This window comes from Lontra canadensis, unplaced genomic scaffold (assembly GCF_010015895.1).
Source record: "Lontra canadensis isolate GAN:19392208 unplaced genomic scaffold, GSC_riverotter_1.0 scaffold41, whole genome shotgun sequence".
In the NCBI taxonomy this organism is placed as follows: domain Eukaryota; kingdom Metazoa; phylum Chordata; class Mammalia; order Carnivora; family Mustelidae; genus Lontra; species Lontra canadensis.
In genome coordinates, this window is record NW_022631035.1 from 14,070,198 (window position 1) to 14,091,849 (window position 21,652).

Genomic DNA, 21,652 nt, shown 5'->3' on the forward strand with positions numbered 1-21,652 from the left:
TTAACATTTGACCTATCTGACTTTATTTCACTGTAGAGAATAAAGTAGGGGGTCCAACTTTTTTTAATGTGATTCTCAATTTTTACAATATATTGAATGATTCATCTTTTCCCCACTGGTTTATTTTATTTTATTTTTTTAAATTTATTTGACAGATCAAAAGTAGGCAGAGAGGCAGGCAGAGAGAAAGGGGAAAGCAGGATCCCTGCCGAGCAGAGAGCCTGATGCAGGGCTTGATCCCAGGACACTGAGATTATGACCTGAGCCAAAGACAAAGGCTTTAACCCACTGAGCACCTAGGCGCCCCTCCCCACTGGTTTAAAATGCCGTATTTTTCATATACTGAATTCCCATGTGTGTTCAGATTTATAGCTAGACTTTCTGTCCTATTCCATTGTTCTACTTGTTTAACCACACTTTAAACATCATGTTAGCTTTATAATGGTTCCAAATCTTATGGACACATTCCTCTCCCTCTCCCCCACCTTGTGTCATTTATATTTTCTATATGCTTCTTGAATCCTACACTCTTTATCTGTAGTTCACTTTTCTTCTCTCAGTACATCGTGTAGTTCTTTCAGTGAAAACGCAAATGGAAAAACCTCTTTCTCCGTCTTTGTCCTAAAATGTTTTTATTTCACCCTCACTCTCAACTGAAATTTTGGCTCATGTAGAAGATATTTTGAGTGGCTCTCTTAAACCTCATCATAACCCTCTGTCCTATATGGTGGGGCTGGAAACCTAAAAACATTACAGTTCCCTTATTGCTGGGGAATGTATGGTGGTGAATATCTTCCAGTTAGATACGTGTGCACGGGATCTGGAAAGTAAAAGGGAGGTGTTGATGGTCGCTGAAAAGCAGGTGTCTTCCATGGGAGAGTTCCACGTTCTGTGTCTGGCCTCCAGTTTTGAGCCTGAGGTTCTGGTGGCAGAGGCGACAATGGTAACAGTAGCAGTGGTAGCCCTCTGGTCTCCAGATTGTAAGAAAATCTTCAGATAAATTATTAAAGTTGAAGAGAGAGTTTAGCAAGGTCGCTAAGGGATATAACATCAAACACAATAATATTGATTTTGTTTCTGTATATCAACAACATGAAATAAAAATACAACTTATCATGGCATCAAATTATCAAGGACCTAGGAATAAATCTAACAAAAGATGTGTGAGATGTTCATGCAGGAAATAACAAGACACTCTTTTTTTTTTTCTTAAAGATTTTATTTAATGGACAGAGAGAAATCACAAGTAGGCAGAGAGAGTAGGGGAAGCAGGCTCCCCGCTGAGGAGAGAGCCCAATGTGGGGCTCGATCACAGGACCCTGAGTTCATGACCTGAGCCAAAGGCAGAGGCTTAACCCCCTGAGCCACCCAGTCGCCCCATAACAAAACACTCTTGAGAGAATTGAAGAAGACACAGTGAGATATTTGTTGTTTGGAATACTCCCCAAATTGATCTATAAATTCAGCGCAATATCAATCAACTGATATCCCTATCATGTTCAGGATTTTTTTTTTCTTTAAGAAAATAACAAGCTGACTCTTTTTTTTTTAAGCTGCCTCTAAAATTCAACTGGAAATACAAAAGATCAAGAATAGCTAAAACATTCTTAAAAAGAACAAGATTGGAAAATCTGCTTTTCCAGTTATCAAAACTTATTAAAACGAGTATGCTACTGACACAAAAGAGAAAAGTAGAACAATGAAACAGAATCTAAATCCCAGAAGGAAACCCACATGTATATGGACATTTGATTTGTAACAAAGAGGATATAGCAGTTTAGTGGGGGAAAGAACAGCTTTTCAGTAGAGAGTGCTAGAGCTGGTGATGTTCATGCATGGGAGTGGGGAGAGATAGGATGCTCATTTCATACCACACACACAAATGATTCTGGGTGATTGTAAACCAAAATACAAAAGTAAATGAGAAAAATCTTTAGTAGATAGTAATATAGGATAATACTTATATGACTTTAGGCTGAGGAAATATTTCTTCACCTGGACACACATACACCCAAAAAAACACCAAAAGGAAGAGGTAGACAAATTAAGTTCTTAAAATTAAAACTACTTTTTATCAGAAGGCAACATTAAGACAGTAAAAAATTAAGTATCAGAGTACGAGAACAACTATTAATAAATAAAAAGTCAAAACACCTCCTAGAAAAACAGGCAGAGCGCCTCAAACAGGTATTTCATTAAAAAAGAAATCCAAATGATCTATAAATGTAGGAAAATGTGTTCAACCTTATTAGTCTCAGGGAAGTGCAAATTGAAATCACAATGAGATATCCTATATGCCCACAAGAATGGTTACATTAAAATGACAGTGCCAGTGTTGAGAGAGAATGTAGGGGGATGGAAACTCACTGCTCAAGGGAATGAAGAGGGGATAGGACCCCTTGGGACAATATTATGGCATCGTCTACTTAGATTGGGGATCAACTCCATGACCCTGTCATTGTATCCCTACACATATTCACATAATTGCATGCACTTGGGAAGCAGCAGACATGTTCATAGCATTAAGAGTGGTCATAGCAGCATAACTGTAATAGCCCTAAAGTTTCCACAGTCCAAATGTCTGTGAGTTGTAGAATGGATAAATTATGGTATATTCAAACAGTGGAATACTATTTAGTAATAGAAGATGTAATTACAACTACATGTACCAACAAGGATAAATCTCGCAAATGTAATGTTGAGCAAAAGAAACCCGACACAAGAATAAATGCTATATGATTCTATTTACTTGAAATTCCAAACCAGGCAAAACTAAAGATGTTGTTCAGGAATGCGAACTTGGTGGCAAAACTATAAAGAAAAGCAAAGAACTGAGTCCCCTAAATGAGTAGTGAAGGCGGGGAGGTGCGTTTGTGAGCGGGGAGAAGCATGTAGAGGGCGTCTGTGCCGCGGGCAGTGTTCACTCGGTGTAACTTACCAACCTGTACATGTCTATTTTAATGCATTTTCTTATAATGTGTGCTCTATTTCACAACAACAAAAAAATGTCAAGAATCTATGGATTTGAAAAAGACCCAAAGTGAAGCTGAAATAGACATGACAAAAATGTAGCTATTGAAATGAAAACTCAGTAGACCTTTTCCCTTTCCTTTTCCTCTTCCTGAACAATCCAGTCTGAAAGCCTGAACATCTGTGCGGGGGGCATCAGGTAGAGAGAGAAGCCACAGGAAGTCGCAGCTGGGCGAGGAGGGAGTTGTGAGGACTGCTTGAGCCTTAGCAGACAAAGACCTTCACAGCACCTGCGCCCTGGTACGTGCGCCACATGTGGCAGTTATTGTTGTGACAGGAATTCTTGGGAGATGGCGTACCCATCACTCCTATATCTTATGTCACATCCCCTGGGCCTCACCTCTGATTCCAGCTGCCACTGAGACTCCATTCACTTTGTGTCGACAGTGTCTTGCTTCAAGTGGACAACATGTGCCCCCATTTTCTGCCCTGGTGCTTTGCAGCGCCCTGGGTGAGATGCCAGTGGAAGCCCCCTTGGAAATGTCCACATGCATAGCCTCGAAGTGGGGGAGGGAGGCATCACCTCCTTGGACAACCCTCAGCCAATCAGGGAGAGAAGCCAACTGATAGGTCCTCAAGCAGACATTTCTGAGGGACATTTTCTTGTTCCTCAGAAGGTTCCAGTAGAATCAAGCCCCAGTTGTCCATAGAAGTGCCCAGCTCAACAGTACACGCTGGTACTCGCTTTTTCTCTGGTCCCTTAATGTTTGTTCCCTTGGGTCACCTCCCAGATAAATTAGAATCTTTATCTCAGGCTCTGCTTTCAGGGCCAGTCCAGGAAAAGACAGGGTGTCAGAAGGCCCTAGAAAGCAGCCCTGGGAAATGAAATTACTCCTTGGATGGATAGCAACAGGTGATGTTGTAAGGGATTGGTAAGGAGGGTGGTGATAATCCTTACACACCATAGCTTCACAATTACTGTACAGTCATTCAGACCTTCCTCTGCAGTGGGGAAGGAGGCAGAGGTAGAAAGTGAAGCACTAGGCTATGCAGTGCTTGAAAGGCACAGGCAATGGTAATTATATGGATTGTGTTGTTGGTTGGCTTCTACTAACTGCTTTAAAAGCTTTGCAAGGAGAAAATGAGAGACTATTGATTCAGGGCACGCTGTGAAACCCAGAGGCAATCCGGACTTCAAAACTTCAGAAGATCTTAACTGGATCAAATCCAATTATCATTATGGTCTGGAGCTTGCTAGCCCCTCCCCACACCCCAGTGTTGACTTTTCCTCCTCTGTTTCTCTGCCCTGCTCCCTCACTCCTGCTGTCTGAGGTCACCTGCCATATAGGCTACCTGTATCCAAATCCTTGTCTCAGGCTCTGTTTCTGGAGGGAGCTCAAGACAGAACAGCAACCAATGGTGACCAAGTTACCAAGTTTAAGGCCTCAAAGACTTAAAGATTTCTAAGGGGAGCAGCCAATTAGTAGGACTCCGAGTAAGCATCATACCTCATAGCTAACTTTTTTTTGAGTTCTCATATGCTTGGCCCTGTTCCAAGCCCTTTACATGCATTGCCTGAGTTAATTCTCATGGCAGCTCCATAATGTGGGTCTTATTTGCCCCCTCCCTTTCTCTGTCCCCCCAAGTGAATAAAACGGAAGCCCATAACTTATCCAGAGTCACACAGTTAAGACACGACTGAGCCTGAATTATGCTCAGTCTGTCTGACTCTGGAACACTTACTCTCTTAACCTCTATGACACACTGATTTCTCCCCGAATGAAAGTGTCAACATAGAAAGGGCAGAAATTATGCTCATGAATGCTGCTTTAGGGCAACAAAATCCTCAAATTAATCTGGACTTGTGTGCGCAGCATCCCTTCCCACACTGGGGAGGCATTCCCATGACCACTGCTTCTGCTGATCTTTGCTAGGATTTAACTCCCAGTTCAACCACTGCTAAGCTATGAGTGACCTTGTAAAATGACTTACCGCATCTAAGTCCGTTTCCTTACCTGTAAGAGCAAACCAGTAATATTACCCTTGTAGGATGCTAGACAGTTAGTGTCTAATAACTGGTAGCTATGATTTTTCTAGCCAGAGGTCCACTGTTGGGAACAATTAAGGCTGGGATTCAAACAACCCCCAGAAGAAGAACAGAGCAGAAAAATTTTGGTCAAGTTGTTTTGTTTGTCTAGTACCCTACAAATGCCTCTTGGCTTTATTGGGCTTTACTAATAACGCCTAGGATGAGAGATTTAAACCAGGTATCATCTTGACCCACCCCTGTAGTGGTCTGAATGATGGCTCCCCAAAAAGATTAGTCCACGTCCTAACTCCTGCAACCTGAGCATCACCTTATTTTTTTAAAAAATGGTCTTCACAGGGCACCTAGGTGGCTCAGTTGATTAAATAGCTGACTCTTGATTTCAGCTCAGGTCATGATCTCAGGGTCCTGGGATCGAGCCCTGTGTCAGGCTCTGTATTCAGTGGGGAGGCTGCTTGAGGACTATCTCTCTCTCCCTCTGCCCCTCCCCCAGCTCACTCACGTGCTCTCTCGCTCTCTCTCTCTCTCTCTCTCATAAATAAATCAGAAAGAAAGAAAGGAAGGAAGGCAGGCAGAAAGAGAAAGAAATAAATATAGAAGAGGTACTGGGTGGCTCAATCGGTTGGGCATCTGACTCTTGGTTTTCGCTCAGGTCAATCTTGGGGTGCTGGAATCAAGCCCTGTGTCAGGCTCCATGCTCAGCATGGAGTCTTCTTGTCCCTCTCCCTCCTCCTCTGCTTCTTCCTGCTCTCTCTCTCAAATAAATAAATAAAATCTTAAAAAAAAAAAAACAAAAATAAAAAAGGGTCTTTGTAGATATAATTCAGGATCTTGAGATGAGGTCATCCTGGGGGGTCCTAAATCCAATGATCAATGTCCTTATATGAGAAAGGCAAAGGAAGAGAAGGCCATATAAAGACAGAGGCAGAAATTAGAGAGATCTTGCCACAAACCAAAGAACGCCAGGAAAGAAACTGAAAGAGACAAGCAAGGATTCTCCCCTACAGTCTTCAGAGGGAGCACAGCTCTGCTGACATCTTGATTTTGGATTTCTGGCCTCCAGAACTATGAGAAAATAGATCTATGTTGTCTTAAGCCACCAATTTGTGGTGATTTGTTAAGACAGTCCAAGTAATCCATTTTCCTAACTCCCACAGAACAGTATTCTCTCTACAGAACACTGATGGGAAATGCAGCACATAAAGGCACACCTCTGACATTGGCTAAATCTTGAGGACTGAGAATATCCACAAAAATCAATATAAATATTTTTGCAGACTTCCTAAATCTGAGAGCAAATTGAAACAACAATGGATAATAAATGGGTACTTGGTGAATAATTTTGCTTTCCTCTCTCAGTAACCACAGGGACTCTTTTCTTCAGACACATTTTCAAGTTCACCACTTTTTGTTTTAGACTTTAGACATGGTTTTTTTCTTCTGAACTTTTGGTCCATGCCTAAAAATGGCAGAAGCATTTATAAAAACTGTCACCAGTCAGGATCCCACGTGACAAAACTTGTCTGATGACAGGATTGAATGTACCCAAATAGGCCAAAGGAATAGTGTTCAATCATGAAAAACAGTAATTCACTTTAAGTTGCCAGTGAGATATTTTTAAGTATTGATCACATTTGCTTTTTCTTCATGTAAATTAGCTTTATAAAAAGGAACTTACTTTGAGATGTAGCTTGTATCTTTAAATTTCAGAAGATGAGTTCAGAATAGATACATCCAGTTTTACAATCATTACGGGCTTCTGAAATATAAGAGAGAAAATAATTCAGTAAAATTAGGATATATATCCATAGAGACTCTAAAAACCACCCCCCGCCCCCAAAAAACTCATTTTAGTAGCTGGGTAGTCTGAAAGAACCATGTATTAACTGGGTTTTGTTTTTTTTTTTTCCTAGACTATATAAGAATAATTCTTTTTTTGGAAAGATCATTTTTTTAAAGATTTTTATTTATTAGAGCAAGCAAGAGAGGGCATGAGCAGTTGAGAGAGGCTGAGGGAGAGGAAGAAGCAGACTCCCTGCTGAACAGGGAGCCCAATGCAGGACTTGATCCCAAGACTCTGGGATCATGACCTGAGCCGAAGGTAGACGCTTAACTGGGGCACCCAGGTGCCCCAATAATTTATTCTCGAAAATGGTTTCGAAGTACCTCTGCTTCCTCCTCTCTGGATTTTTTTAATACAGTACTCTCAGTGTCACATCCTTCCCTCCCACCCTCCCCCATCTCCTGGTGAGATTTGTTAGGAGCTGTGGTATTGGTTGTTATTGGCTCCCTTGGGAGGGCATGTTGCCTCCATCTACCCCATCCTTAGGCTTCTAAAGCCCCAGAGTAGGATGGCCTTACAGGGACCGTGGTCTCATTTTGATAGGGTCCTTTTATCCCAAAGTGTGGCTCACCATGAACTCCTGGTGCCCCCTTCTGGAACACAGGGGTAGCATATTGTATCTCCTGGGAGTGTTGGGTTCCTGGGCAAAAAGCAAGCAACAGAATTACTGGGCCCATAATCTGAATCTCTGATCACTTGAGGGCAGTGGTTTAGTTTACCAGTCCCCCTTGATCTGGTATGCAGCCTCTGGACTTCACAGAGCACACTTACCATCTTGGGCTGTGGGGACACACTGCCTTGGTTCCAAGCCTGGCACAGATTCCTTACCTGTAAAATGGGAACAACATAAATTGGGAGTTAGTGGTGTTTGCGTAGGACAGGACAGGTAAATTGCTTGGCACCATGCCGGGAACAGGGCCGGCCCTTAGTCAGTGTTGGCTGGGTTTGTTCTCATTGTTATCAAGGCCCTAAGTCTGTTTACCATAAAGGAGCGAACGATGCCTGCCTTAAGAGGGGATCCTAAGAGGCTCTGGAACACAGTGTGATCGTTCCAACAGACATTAAAAATCTCCAAGATACATTGTTAAGTAAAAAAAATCAAAGTGTAGAATGGCGCATCTGTGACCTGCTACTGTTTGTGCAGATGCTAGTCTCCACACAGACGATCTGTGAGAGGATTTTAAAAAGCTGGTTGTTGCCCCTGTAACGTGGGACTGGATATCAGGTGTAGGAGGAAGACATTGTATTCTGATTCCTTTTCTTCCTTTTCTTTTTTTTTACCCATGTGTCTGTACAACCTTAAAAAATAAATAAATAGACAAAAACCGGACACCAACCAACCACACCAATCAAAATACACAACCAAGTTCTCTTACCTGCTTGATTTTCACAGATATTTGCATATATTCCAACTTCCGTGGCCATATTTCTATAGTCTCCAGGTCTCTTATTTCTCATAGCTTTTCCTACATAAATGGAATCATTTATGTAGACTCATTAAATTAAACCGATTCAACCGCTTTTTTCTCATTTCCTCTGCCAAGGAGCGGAATCCCCCCCAAAGTTCTGAAACAAAGAGTACCCTGCTCGGATGGCCTGCCTGTTGTCCACTGAAGGAAAACCATGGACTCAGCAAGGAATCCATAGCACCCACTTCTCCAAACCAGAAGCCCTTCTGATTTATTTTTCTGGGTCTGGGAGGAACATCCTTTATTTATCAGATTACACTTGAGGTGGCCAGAGACACATTTTCTTTCCTTCACTGAAAAGAACAGTCTGTAAAAAGCTTTGTAATATCTGCAAAGGACAGTAAATTACCCAACTGAGTTCTATTCAGCCCTGGCCAGTAGTCAAGAATACTAATTCTACTTTTGCAAGACTTTTTGTAGGGAGGGAAGACAGGTTTTTAAAAAAAAAAAAAAATGTGTAAGATATATACATTTTGACATCTCTTTTCCAGTCTTGTGTCAACTGAGTTCCTGACTTCTCTGAATGATAACTCTTTAGAGGAGGCCCCGGGGGGAGGCACAGGAAGTTCAAGAGTATCACTTGGTTCTCTCCCTAGCTATGACAGTATCTGCCCGTTCTACAGGTCAGAATGCTGAGGCTCAGGCAAGTGAAGGAGGCTGGTGCTCACTGCTGCGGGCTGGTGCTGAGACACACTGTTATGTATGCATATCTTGATATTCCTCCACACTTGCATGCCAACTGAAAAGGCCATTTTGAAATCTTAAGTAGAGGTGATCTTAAGAGTTGAAGAGCGAAGAGCAGTGGCTAAGTAAGACGTGATACAGCCCTGAAGGTAGGCAGAGGGCAGTAGCGCTCTTGTTGGCCTTCATTGACTGAGCTTCCTCAGAGGGGCAGAGCCAGCCAGCACATTGACAAGTATAAGGCAAGGCTCTAGCCTTTACGGAGCTGGCACTCAGAACCCACTACCTCGTTTGCAGGGCCAGGTGCACAGCGAAAATGCGGGGCCTCTTGTTAAAAAATTATGAAGATCTGTGCACCCATGTTCGTGACAGCAGTATTTGCCGTAGCCAAAAGGTGGAAGCCAGCCAAGGGCGTATTGCCAGATGAGCGGTTAAACTTAGTGTATGTATCTATGGGTCTGTCTGTAGCAGAAGATCCTTCAGCTCTAGAAATGGAAGAGATTCTGACACATGCCCAACGTGGATGAATCTCGAGGACATTCTGCTGAGTGATATGAGCCAGTCACAGAAGGGGAGATACCGTAGGAGTCCATCATCAAGGTCCCCTAGTAGCCAAATTCATAGAGACAGAAGGGAGAGTAGAGGTTGGCAGGGGCTAGGGGGTGGGGGGACTGATGGGGGAGGGTTAATGTGGACAGAGTTTCAGTTTTGCAAGATAAGAAAAGGTCCGTGCGTGGGTGGTGAGGACAGTTGCATGGCAACGCCACACCCAATGTCATTGAGCTGTATACTTGACAGTGGTCAAGAGGGCAAATTATATTGGTATGTGTATTTTACAAATTAAAAAATAATTTTAAAGAGAGTAAAAAAAAAAAAGTATTCAGATTTGGAAGACAGTGACAACAGAGCACAAAACCCAGTGTAGGGCTCTTCTCAGTGCAGGGGCCTTGTGTGACCGTACAGGTCACATACCTCCAAGCCATCAAAACAAGAAGGCTTTCACTAGAGAAATGAGAACAAGCCTAGGTTTAAGCCATGCAGGAAGTTGGTTTCATTTACCTTCGCCCTTTGCATCTTTTCCTTCTCTCTTCGTTTCCCTCATATCCCATTTTGTATTTCCCTTTCCCTTCTTCTTCTTCACCTTCTCTTCTGCTTTCTGTACCCAACTCCCATAGCAAACAAAGCAAAAGCCACTGAAGAACTTACTTGCTTTGTACTTTGGTAGTATCCAAAATGCCAGAATTGAGATTATTACAATTAGCACCAGCAATAACCCCAGAAGCAGTAGCAGCAGGCAGAAAGGACAGCTCTCTCCACCTGGAAGAAGACAACATTCACTGGTCACCACCCAGCTTTCTTTTCCAATGACATTGAACTGTTGGAATGTTCTGGAAAAGGCAGTCACCACTGTCTCCCAAGCTAACTAATGTACGGTGCACCCCAGTCCCCAGACTGCTATGGACATCTGCCACTCTTGAGAGTTAAGTTGTTAGTGCTAAGTTCTGGAAGTCACGACCAAGTACATCTTCCACACGGGGTCATACAAGGAAGAGAAAAACAGCACAGCATTTAACAGATGGATTCCTGGCAGCATTGTTAGGATCATAAGGCTCAGAAGAACCTGGTCATTTATTGGGCAAAGCCCTTAGTCACATTGGCATGATTTATGTCCCCTAAAGAGCTACCATTCATTATTAACCACACCCCAGACACTGTGTTAAGCACTTTACATGCATTGCCTTATTTATCTCATTGTTATCACTCCCATTTTACAGATGAGTAAAGTAAGGCTCAGAGGGCTTAAATGACTTTCCTGCGGTCACACAGCTAGTAAATGGAAGGGCTGTGACTGTAGGCAAAAGCTTGATTCTGGGGCCTGAGTCTTACAGGCTGCCTCATTTGTTAGAACTTACTGACCACCAGGGTGTGGGCTCTGTTCTGAGGATGAGGCTGGGTGAAGTGTTCACAGCCCAGCATGCTTTACTGCCTTAGCTAACCTCTTTTTCATTCTATCCTTCTCCTACCTCAACGAGTGTCTCTTCATAAAGACCTGGAAAGGTAGGTTTGAATCTCGAATTCTCAAACTCCTTAGAGTTCTGCACTAGAACATGGCAGCATGGAGAAAGCCAGCCCCAGTCCCAGCCCCAGCCCTACCCACCTTTCCACTCAGGCTCTGACCTGCACCATACGGGGTCTTGTGTGCACACGGACCCTCCAGCCTGCGTGTACAAACGTTGTCCATGCCCCCACAAACAGCCCCCTTCATTCGGGGCTGGGGATGCTCAGTTCCTTTCTGTGGTACAGCCTTGGGAGGATGAGCCGAGAATGAGATTTGTGTAGGCCCTGGAAGGTGGGTTCTCACCTGATTGGGTAGGGAATTCAGGTCCAGGTGCCCAGGATATGGTTTAGGAAAGTGGGAATATAGGCTCCAGGTGGGGACATTCTCATGTTTCCCCCTGAACTCCTCAGCCAATGGAAAGCTGCACGGTCCCCAAACACTAGAACAGTGCCCTCCAAAACAACATTGGGACAGGAGCACTTCTCACCCCCAGGGGAATCCTGGAGGTTTACACTCTCCAACCTTTGGCAGTGGGCAGTAAACAGCCAAACAGGTGGGCGCAGGTGTTAGAGGTCAATGGAAAAGCAAGGGAGAATCAAAACCCAGCAGCTCTGAGATGCGGATTCTGATGTGATTGCTTAGAACTGGGCAGTGGAAAATCAAGGCAGGAACAAGGGTCAAGTTAGGAAGTCTCCCTACAAGGTCGCTTCCTGACTTAGCTTCTAGGCTTGTCTTCTTCCTTTTATTGGCAGAAAGAAACCCCATCAGGGTTTGTGTGGAATCTCCCAAAGGAAAGGCATTTGGATGCAGATGGCCAACATGGGAAGTAGGTGGGCAGAGGAGAAGCTGTAGTTTCTGGAAGCAAATCCAAAGCCTGTGGAAAAAGCTCAGGTAGCCCTTACCTGGTGGGGGATTGATGGAGACTGGCTGACTGTATCTTTCGTGGTCAAGCAACTCGTTTTTAGCTTTGCATCTATATTCTTCCCTTTCTCCAGCACTGTTCTTGGTTATGTTGAATTCAGCAGGTTCCCTTACATGCTTGGATATAGGTGGTGATATGGCAATATCTTTCTCAAAGAAAGTATAACTGATGGGCAAAGAGCCATTGAATGAGATACAACGTAGTATTAAATGTTGGTCTGTTTCTGAGTTAACGACACGAATGCTCAACACTGGTGTGATCACTGGGTCTAGAAAAATGAATGTTTGTGTTAATGTGATAAGCAGATTGGATTCACTCACTCAGTCCACAAACATGGATTGAACCCCTACTCTGTTCCCAACCGTGGACCCAAAGATGAATGAGACCTGTCTTGAGACATCAAGAAGCTGGCAGCCTATTAAGAAAGACCGATGGTGTGTGGTTAGCTCCACTCAGTGCGGCACAAGCCAGGTGCTGAGAATGCCAGAGGGTGGAGGGTGTCTCTATGCTTTGAGGAATCAGAGCACAAACTTGCCTTTCATCAGAAGTCACACTCTGGTCATTGTTGAGAATGAGTATAATTTTATCAAAGATCTAGTTCAAAGTGTGAAGTTTGGAGGTGCTTTTATTCCTAATCTTTATAAGACTACAGTGGGTTTTTTTTTAAATCAAAGAAATCTAAAAATATCATCTTTTCTAACTATATTTTTATTTATAGAATTCAGCTGTACAATTATCTTCTACTTCCTCCCATAAACAGGAAGTAACCCTGATAAATAGATTCAAGGGAACTTTTCAACAGGAAGTATGTGGGCCTGCTAGATTCTGTCAGGTCATACCCTATTTTGTGGGAGAATCCAGCTATATTATGTATTTTATAATTCATTAATAGGGGGCCTGAGTGGCTCAGTTGGTTATGTGTCTGTCTTTGGCTCAGGTCCTGATTCCGGGGTCCTGGGATTGAGCCCTTTGTGGGCTTCCTGCTCAGTGGGGAGACTGCTTCTCCCTCTCCCTCTGCCCCTCCCCACACCCCCCCACCTGCTCATTCTCACCCTTTCACTCACTCACTCTCAAATAAAAAAAGAACTGATTCATTAATAAAGCAGAACTACAGGAAAGGAAGGAAAATTGTTGAGTATCCCTCATGTGCCAGGCTTTCTATTCACATTACCTCATTTCACTTGACAATAGTACTACAAGGAAGATAGTTTCATGCCCATTCCACAGATGAGCAAACTGTGATTCAGAGAGGTTAAGAAGCTTGCCCAGGGTCCCTCAGCTCCTTAACAGTGGATCCAGTTGGCTTGGACCAACTCCCCAGCAGATTTTTTCTTTAAACAGTATCAGTTTAAACAGAAACAGTGAAATACAGGGATCAAAGTATGAGTAAAATCATAGAAAATAGTTTAGAGTCTCCTTACTCCACCCTCCCACCCCTGAGCAGGAATCCTTGGGGAAACATCCTTCACAGAGCAGCACCTGGAACAGTGGCCTCCAAGAACGACTTTGGGAATAATAATGGTGGCCTCAGAAAGCAACCTGGGGAATAGCACCAACAGGACATTCTTCCAATGGAACTCTACCCTGTAATTTTTGGGAAGGGGCAGGTGAAACATTCATGAGGAGGCAGAGAGCACAGATTCCTCTCTCAGATGGGATGATCCAAACGAGACCAAGGATTGGTATCTCAAGCAATTGGGAAAATACACACTTCCCTGAGAGTCTGTATAAAGACTGGTAAAGGGCATCACAGCATCACAGTGATCAGAGTAAGGGAGTACTTACTTGTCACTAAACCAGGTATATTTTTACAAATTTCAAAGATCCCTTTTAAGACTCATTCAGCTGCCACCTTCTCGTAAGACCTTTCCTAAATCCTCTAAACTGATGCATTTCCTCTTCTGCCTCCCATCCTCATTATATGATCCACCGGGATGTCTCATGGTGCCCTCAAATAGAACCCGTTTGAAACTGAACACTAGCTACTCTACTAATTATTGAATAATCAATAGGTAGATAAGCATATAGTAAAACCCCATTGTTCAAGAAATGTTTTTATTTACATTTTCATTCGTCCTTCCATCCATCCACCCAACCATTCACTTATTTTATCATGGTAAGAAGAGTTAACATGAGATCTGTTTTCTTAAAATTTTAAGTGCTCAATACAGTATAATTAACTGTAAGCACAATGTTGTACAGCAAGATCTGGAGAACTTACACATCTGGCATACCCAAAACTTTATACCCATTAAACAACTTTCCATTTTCTCCAACTCCCCATTCCTCCAATTTTCCCCATCTCAATAAACCTACCTTTCCTCATCAGCTGATCACATTAGATATCTGGAAGTCATTCTTGATTCCTTCCTCACCTTCACGAACTTTGAATCCAAATCTGATCATCTAACAAGTCCTGCTCTTTCTTCCTCCAAAATATATCTTGAATCCACCCACCTCTGTCCATCCTCACCATTGTCTCCTAGATGACTGCAAGAGCCTCCCAACCATCCCCAACTTTTACTCTTGTCCCACCTCATCTAGAATGGAATAACTTTGAAGAGGATGATTGGGTCACAGGCCCAGCCTGACTTGGCCCCTTCCCTCTCCAGTCTCAGCTGGGAACATAGTCCCCTCATCTGACCATCAGCCATACCAGCCTCCTGCTGGGTCCTTCCCAACCAGCCAAGTTCTTTCCCAAGTTGGAGCCCTCGCACAGGCTATTGACCCTTGACTAGAGCCATCTTTCCCTGTCTCCTCACCTAGCTAATTCCTTCTCATTCTTCAGGGCTCTACTTAAATATCATCCCCTTTGAAAAGCTTTACCTAACTACCCTAAGCAGAATGCCCCACCATCCCCTGCTTCTTCTGTCCTTCACTGGGCCAGTTTGTTTTTCCTTCATAACAGTCAACAAAGTTTGTGATTATGAATTTGTCTGGGTACTTGGGTTTTGTGTCTCCCCAACTAGACTGTAAGCTCTGCCAGGGCAGAGTGTAGAGCCAGGACTTGGCCCATTTGGGATGTCATTAATATTTGATGAGTGAACCAACGATCAATGAATTTGAATCCCTGCTGGGCTGGGGACAAGAACATGTCTTTGGCATCACTGAAAATCCAGCAACACCCAACATAATTACTTGTACAGGCTAAGCACTCGATAGATACCTACTAATCTGATCTAAGTGAAGAGGAAACAGTTTTATAATCTGTCAAAACTGTTCTACAGGACAGGGTGACTGCTGTAACAAGTTGCAGGAAACGTGTGCATCTACTTGGAAGACAGGATGTGGGGAGATTTTATACACCTCTGTGGGACAGAAGCTCAGCAAATGAAGACTTGGGGTTTTTTAATCATTAATTAATGGCTTCAGCCATTGAGTTCATCAGTCATCTACAACAGGGCCTATTCCTTGCAGGAGCGTAGGCCTCTCTTATTCAAACAGAGGAAACCTACACCAGTGATGGGTCTTGCCATCCTTTCTCACAATGAACCTCAGTGATTTGAAGGGCATTCAGATGCTTTACCTGCCAATGAGTACCTTCTCTCCTCACCCCATTCTGCCCACAGTAGAGTTAAAGCCAATGTTAGGATTGTACTGCTTATCTTCTCAACTCATATTTGAAGGATTGAGGACTGGAGATATATCAAAGGTGTAGCCAAAGGGAAGGTCTTAGGTTGCACAGGGAGCTCGTGGTACACAGGTCCCCCAGTGCTCACCCCATTGCTCTTTCTGCAATATCAGGCTGCCCCGTCCAGCCCGGGGCAGCCTACACTGACCATAAGAGAATATTATCAGCTGGGGGATAGTTGGACACTTAACTGACTGAGCCCCACGCAGGCACCCCGACTATCACTGATTTTTTTTAAAGATTTTATTTATTTGAGAGATCGAGAGAGCGAGCACAAGCAGGGGACAAAGGGAGAAGCAGGTTCCCTGTGGAGCAAGGAGTCTGACATGGGGCTCGATCCCGGGACCCTGGGATTATGACCTGAGCCAAACGCAGGCGCTTAACTGACTGAGCCACCTAGGTTCCCCTATCAATGATGGTTAAGATGGTTATAACCTAAAAAGCTAAGAACCATTGAGCTAGAGCAGTGGTGCCCAATAGAACTTTCTGTAATGATGGAAATATTCTATGTCTACATTGTCTAAAACAGCAGCTACTGGCCGGCTGTGGCTATTGAAAACTTGAAATGTGACTAGTAAGACTAAGGAACTGAAGATTTTATTTCATTTAATTTTAATTAATTTGGATTTAAATGTAAATAACCCCATGTGGGTAGTGGCTACTATGCTAGAGAACACAGACCCAGGGATCAGTCAAAGATTTGATCAGTAAGTCAGAGTTTCTGTGTTTAAAAGCCTCCAGGTACAGTGCACACATATTAGCTGGAAACCCTCTCTCCCTCTCCCAGGAATCCACTATCAAGGTCACCTTTAAAAATGAGACCATTAATGCTAGGTTGTGAGAGGCTTAGGGTGGGAAGATGGGAGAGAAAAATATAGCCGTAATAAGATGTAGTTAGGCAAGATGGGTGCTGGTTGACAGGGTACCTGGTAGGTGGTCCCTGCAGAAGGGAGAAGGTGGGAAAGGTCTGGCACTTTGAAGACCCTTGCTGCAGTGTCCACTACTGATTCTAAGACTCCTTGAATCTTCAGAGGAAAAAGTAATTTTTGCCTACATGATGGGAATCCTAGAGTAAAGGATCTAGAAAAGATCTCAACAATTTCCCAAATTGTTCGTGTAAAACTTTTTGTCTAAGGCAATCAGGCTACTCTTATCTGAAATAGGGAGAGAAGTCTTTGGAAGAGGTATGCGGGACTGCCAAGATGTTGTTCCTCAAGTGCCAGCCACTGTGTTTGGCCCCTCTACCTGCTACCCTGCACCCAGCTGAATACGACTTATCTCTGGAAGCCGAGAAGGCACAAGCTCAGCGGTTGGTCATGATCCTTTCCCCTTAAACAGGAGTACTTGGTTCAGTCAACAACCCCAGTCACAGGGGGCTCCACAAACATCCTGCCTTGATTTGTTAGACCTATGCATGATCAGCAAATATCTATCTCAATTTCAAATCCCCTCCCAGGACCTCACTCTTTGGAGCTCTGTTTGAAATCGGGCCCCTCTTCTTCTGGTATTATGTTTTTAAAACTGACAGAGGGGGGCGGGGAACAACTTATCCAGAAAGGAAAATTGGAATGGACATTTAATGTTTCATATTAAGTCTGGCAATGATGACTCTATGTATTATTATTTAAATAAATCTTCTATTAATCATTTTTTAAAAGTCTTTAGAAGAGAAAGTAAAATGGACTTACTAAGAGTCAGTGAGTTAAAGCCTCTGCCTTCGGCTCAGGTCATGATCCCAGGGTCCTGGGATGGAGCCCCGAATCAGCCTCTCTGCTCAGCAGGGGGCCTGCTCTCCCCGCCCCGCCCACCCACCTCTCTCTCTGCCTGCCTCTCTGCCTACTTGTGATCTCTGTCAAATAAATAAATAAAATCTTTAAAATTTAAAAAAAAGAGAGAGAATAAAGATCTCAGTGACATACTCTTCAGGCTCCTGAGTATTTGCAGGGGAGCAGAGAGCCCACTGTAGAACAGGAAAGAGTCCCACAAATCACAGGGACCCCCAGGAACAAGTGCTCTACTTACCCACAAATGTGAAGTTGAACTCGCGACTGTATTTGACCATTGAACAGTTAGAAACTTGGGCTTTGCATTTGTAAGGGCCCAGCTCATGGGCTTCTGAGATGCTCAGGTTAAAAATCATGGGTTCACCTTTTCCAGCATGGGTTCTCAGGTGTTTTTCGCGCCGAAACAAAAAATAGGTGATCTGTAGTGACTCATTCTGGTTGGAACAGGTGAGGGATACATTTTGACCCCTCGTGACCACTTTCGTTTCTGAGTCCAAACTTGGAGAATGGAATTCTGGAAAACAGAGTAAAACAAGAAAAAGCCTTTGTGAATGTCCCTTAATAACTGAACGGTAATCTGGCCACTGCTTGTGGGTCAAGGTTGTAGAGACACTGGTTCCTGGAAAACTTACTTGCTGCACAGCCAGGCCGACCTGTGTGTGAGGAGGCGTCTGCACCTACAGAAGCTCCTTCCAGTGATGCACGGGGGGCCTTGACAAGCTCTCTGATGCTTGCCACTTCTTCTGCCCCTGAGAGCTTGAAAGGACACTCTGATTTTTTTTCCCTATTTCAAATTAATTTCAAGTTAATTGACACACAGTGTAATGTTAGTTTCAGATATACAATTTAGTGATGTGCACTCTTAACCCTGGCTATGCTGACTTAGAGATAGTGATTGATGGCTTGTATCTCTAAAAGATGAGGCTTTTTTGGTTAACATAACAGTACCCTTATCACACCTAAAAATTAATGTTTTTAAAATGTCATCAAAAAATTAATGTTTTTAAAATGATCTTGGGATCAAGCCCCACATTGGGCTCCCTCCTCTGCAGGAGTCTGCTTCTCCCTCTGCCTCTGCTGCTCCCCCTGCACTGCTCTCTCTCTCTCTCTCATATAAATAAATAAAATGTCTTTAAAAATAAAATGTCATCAAACATCTAATTAGTGTTCAAATTTCCCTAGTTGTCTGTTGCTGTTGTTTTTGGATACAAAATGGCCCACTGTAGTTAGTTGATATGTTTCTTCTGTCTTCTATTTATTTGTTTATTTTTAAAAGATTTTATTTATTTGACAAAAAGAGATACAGTGAGAGAGGGAACACAAGCAGGGAGAGTGGGAGAGAGAGAAGTAGGCTTTTTGCCAAGCAGGGAGCCCGATTCAGGGCTCCATCCCAGGACCCTGGGATCAGGACCTGAGCTGAAGGCAGGCACTTAACCGACTGAGACACCCAGGTGCCCTCTAGGATTTTATCCTCCAGAGATGCTCTCAACCTTTCATGCATCCGCAAGTGTTTCCTGCAAGGACGTTTATAGTAGTGTTGTTTACATTACAAAGAAAAAAGTGGAACAGTCAGTAAAGGGGATGGTTACATGAACCACGGCTGAGCCATATTAGGCAACACCATGCAGCTGTTATAAAAAGGGAACAGGGTCTGCATCTACTGCTTACAAGGATGTCTGTGATTACTATTATCTAAAAAAAAAAAAAAAGGACAAGTTATGGAAGAGTTTGTTTACTCTAGAACCGTCTAGAGAACGGCTGTTGATAGCTCATGGAAGTGGAAGAGAACTGGAGGGCATAACAGCACTTTCCTATTCCATGTAGTAACAGTGGTAGAGATCATTCATTATATCCTGGTATTTGGGTCAAACAAAAGCTGACAAGTGCTTTTCCTCTGTGAAAAAGTTTAGATGATCTTATGTCTGTTTATGGGCTTAGGCTGGGTCGGTTAACTGGATAAATTGGACTTCGGGGCGCCTGGGTGGCTCAGTGGGTTAAAACCTCTGCCTTCAGCTCTGGTCATGATCCCAGGGTCTTTGGATCGAGCCCCACATGGGGCTCTCTGCTCAGCAGGGGGCCTGCTCTCCCTCCACCCCCGCCCATCCACCTCTCTCTCTGCCTGCCTCTCTGCCTACTTGTGATCTCTGTCTGTCAAATAAATAAATAAAATCTTAAAAAAAAATTGTACTTCGGACTTCATAGAAAAGGCATTTTTTCCTCCCCAAATAACCTGGCCTAGCATTTATTGACGGTTCTCCATACTCCAGGCACTCTGCTGAGGGACATGGCTTGTCTCACTCAGTCCTCATTAGAAGTCCCCCACCCCTGTAGGTGCTTTTATTATCCCCACATCACAGAGGAAAGAGATTAAGTGTCAAGAGACTAAGTGGTGTTTCTTCATGTACCCAAGCTGTCTGCTGGTAAACAGAGGAACCAGGGTTAGGACCATGACCCTAGCAGGTCTAGCTCTATGATAATAAACTGCCTCTCAATATATATTTTTATTTTGTTGCTTAAATTGTTCTATAATCATTATGTAAATGATTTTCTACATAAAAAAAAATAAAAGGCAACAGGAACGCCTGAATGGCTCAGTCGGTTAAGCTGCTTACTCTCGATTTTGGCTCAGGTCAGGATCTTGGGGGTCCTGGGATGGAGCCTTGCGGCTGGCTCTGCACTCAGTGGGGCAGGGTGTCTGCTTGACATTCTTCCTCTCCCTCTCTTCCTGCCCCTCTCCCTGTTCATATATACTTTCTCTCTAAAATAAATAAATCTTAAAAAAAATTTTCATTGTAAAAAGAATCTCAATATTTTATCTCTAAGTCTCAGGAAAGAGGCTTCAAGTCCAGGCCTCACATGGCTTCATTTTAAACTGTAGACTTTATAAACTGTAAACCAAAGACTTGACTCTTTGGTTGCTCATCTGAAGGCATAGAAAGACTTGATCCTGAACGGTTGCGCTGAAAGCTGACCATCCCCACTGTGTCGGTTAAAAAAAAGGCTTTGGTAAAAGAGAGAAGGAAGTAAATGAAACTTACTGTTTGTTCTTCTGTTGTCACAATCCAGGGAAGCTTTTTGTACTGAAAGAGAGAAAAGGAACGTGAGAAAACCCTTTTTCCACATCATGTTTTGGCTTGGAGAGGCAAGCTTCAGAATGGCGAATGAGCCTTACATGTCAGAGAAGAAAAAATGCCCCAAAAGAACAGTTTGTTGAGAAGTCTCCACATTCTCTCAGAAGAAATCGGAAAGGAGGGCAAAGGAGGCGTGTTGCCCATATGGAAACTCTGAGTCATTTAGGGACTTCCTCCTTTTTTTGACCAAATTAGAGAAATTAGAATTGCTGGGACGAGCTTGAGAGAATAGGACTGGTGGGTGTGACTGTGTTTCCCAGATGAGTTCTTGTACAAAGAGAATGATGTGGCAGGTCGCCCTAACTCTGGCTGCCTGGGAAGCTGGACAATGGGAAGGAAAAGGGAAAATATGATTATGATTTCGTTTTTGCAAAAACCCACCTGATCTCTCTCTCTCTGGATTCGGCCTACAGCAAAAGGATTTGATGGAAGTTTGGTTTAGTCTTGGGAAGCAAATATTCTGTCTGGGGTAGATACACACAAAAAAAGCATCAGTAATGCCTGATTATGCTACATGCTAATTCCCTGGGCCCTGCTCCAGACTTCCTAGGGATAAAACCTGGGCCTCTGAGTTAGAAGGGCCAGCAGTCTCACAGTCTCTATCTTACAACCCAGAGGAGCTTGTGACTCACTTTGATTTGATCTAGAATTCTCCTGGCTCTGTGAATTGGACTCAGGAGTAAAACCCCATATTCCAGTGTCACCAGTCTGAGGTGGGGAGTGGGAAGTGTTGAGGGACTTCCCAGCTGGATGGAGCTGTGACCTGGCCGGGCCCCTTTGGTAGTGATTTCTCTTGCCACTACCGGGCTTGCCCTATAGGTCTGGTACTTTCCTGTGGACAAATGGCCCTCTCTTTGGGGAAGCCAGTTCCCTGCCCAGGTACACGTTCTTCTGGGACACTGCCCAAACTCCTGTGTTCAGTCACTCTAGGTGATCCTTGCTTGGGTTCCCCAGGTCCCATCCAGTGGCAGTCAGTCATTCCAGGTCCCACACCTGGCCATCACCGGGGGACCGAGCAAAGCCAGGGTCTGCCTCCTGGCCACCACCATCTGCAAGCCAACATGAGTTATCTCTCAGTGCCTGGGAGGCCTTTATTCCCTTCTGACAGTAAAAGT

General features: G+C 43.7%; 1 protein-coding gene across 3 annotated transcripts; it reads right to left on the reverse strand.

Annotated features, from left to right (window-relative positions):
* Positions 1-619: 619 nt before the first annotated feature.
* Positions 620-20,680, reverse strand: MILR1 (mast cell immunoglobulin like receptor 1). 3 transcript variants are annotated; one of them, XM_032870834.1, is made up of 10 exons: positions 20,579-20,680; positions 20,445-20,486; positions 17,645-17,920; positions 11,972-12,259; positions 10,217-10,327; positions 8,237-8,326; positions 7,632-7,688; positions 7,432-7,500; positions 6,696-6,776; positions 620-990 (listed from the first exon to the last, which is right to left on the reverse strand). In XM_032870834.1, the coding sequence occupies exons 1-9, from the start codon at positions 20,631-20,633 to the stop codon at positions 6,724-6,726; spliced, it is 1,041 nt and encodes a 346-aa protein (XP_032726725.1). In that variant the 5' UTR covers positions 20,634-20,680; the 3' UTR covers positions 620-990; positions 6,696-6,723. The 3 variants fall into 3 exon arrangements, with proteins under 3 accessions (XP_032726725.1, XP_032726724.1, XP_032726726.1); XM_032870833.1 differs by having other exon boundaries at positions 620-1,035; XM_032870835.1 differs by lacking the exon at positions 620-990 and adding an exon at positions 6,467-6,476.
* Positions 20,681-21,652: the final 972 nt, after the last annotated feature.

What these genes read in the sequence shown, in the direction of transcription:
- MILR1 (XM_032870834.1), bottom strand. Translation starts at nt 20,633, where the DNA reads ATGTGGAGACTTCTCAACAAACTGTTCTTTTGGGGCATTTTTTCTTCT. An exon ending in TATCTGTGAAAATCAAGCAG is followed by an intron (nt 7,689 to 8,236) that starts GTAAGAGAACTT and finishes CCCATTTTACAG; the next exon opens with GTAAGGAATCTGTGCCAGGC. An exon ending in TGTCCCCACAGCCCAAGATG is followed by an intron (nt 7,501 to 7,631) that starts GTAAGTGTGCTC and finishes CTTTTTGCCCAG; the next exon opens with GAACCCAACACTCCCAGGAG.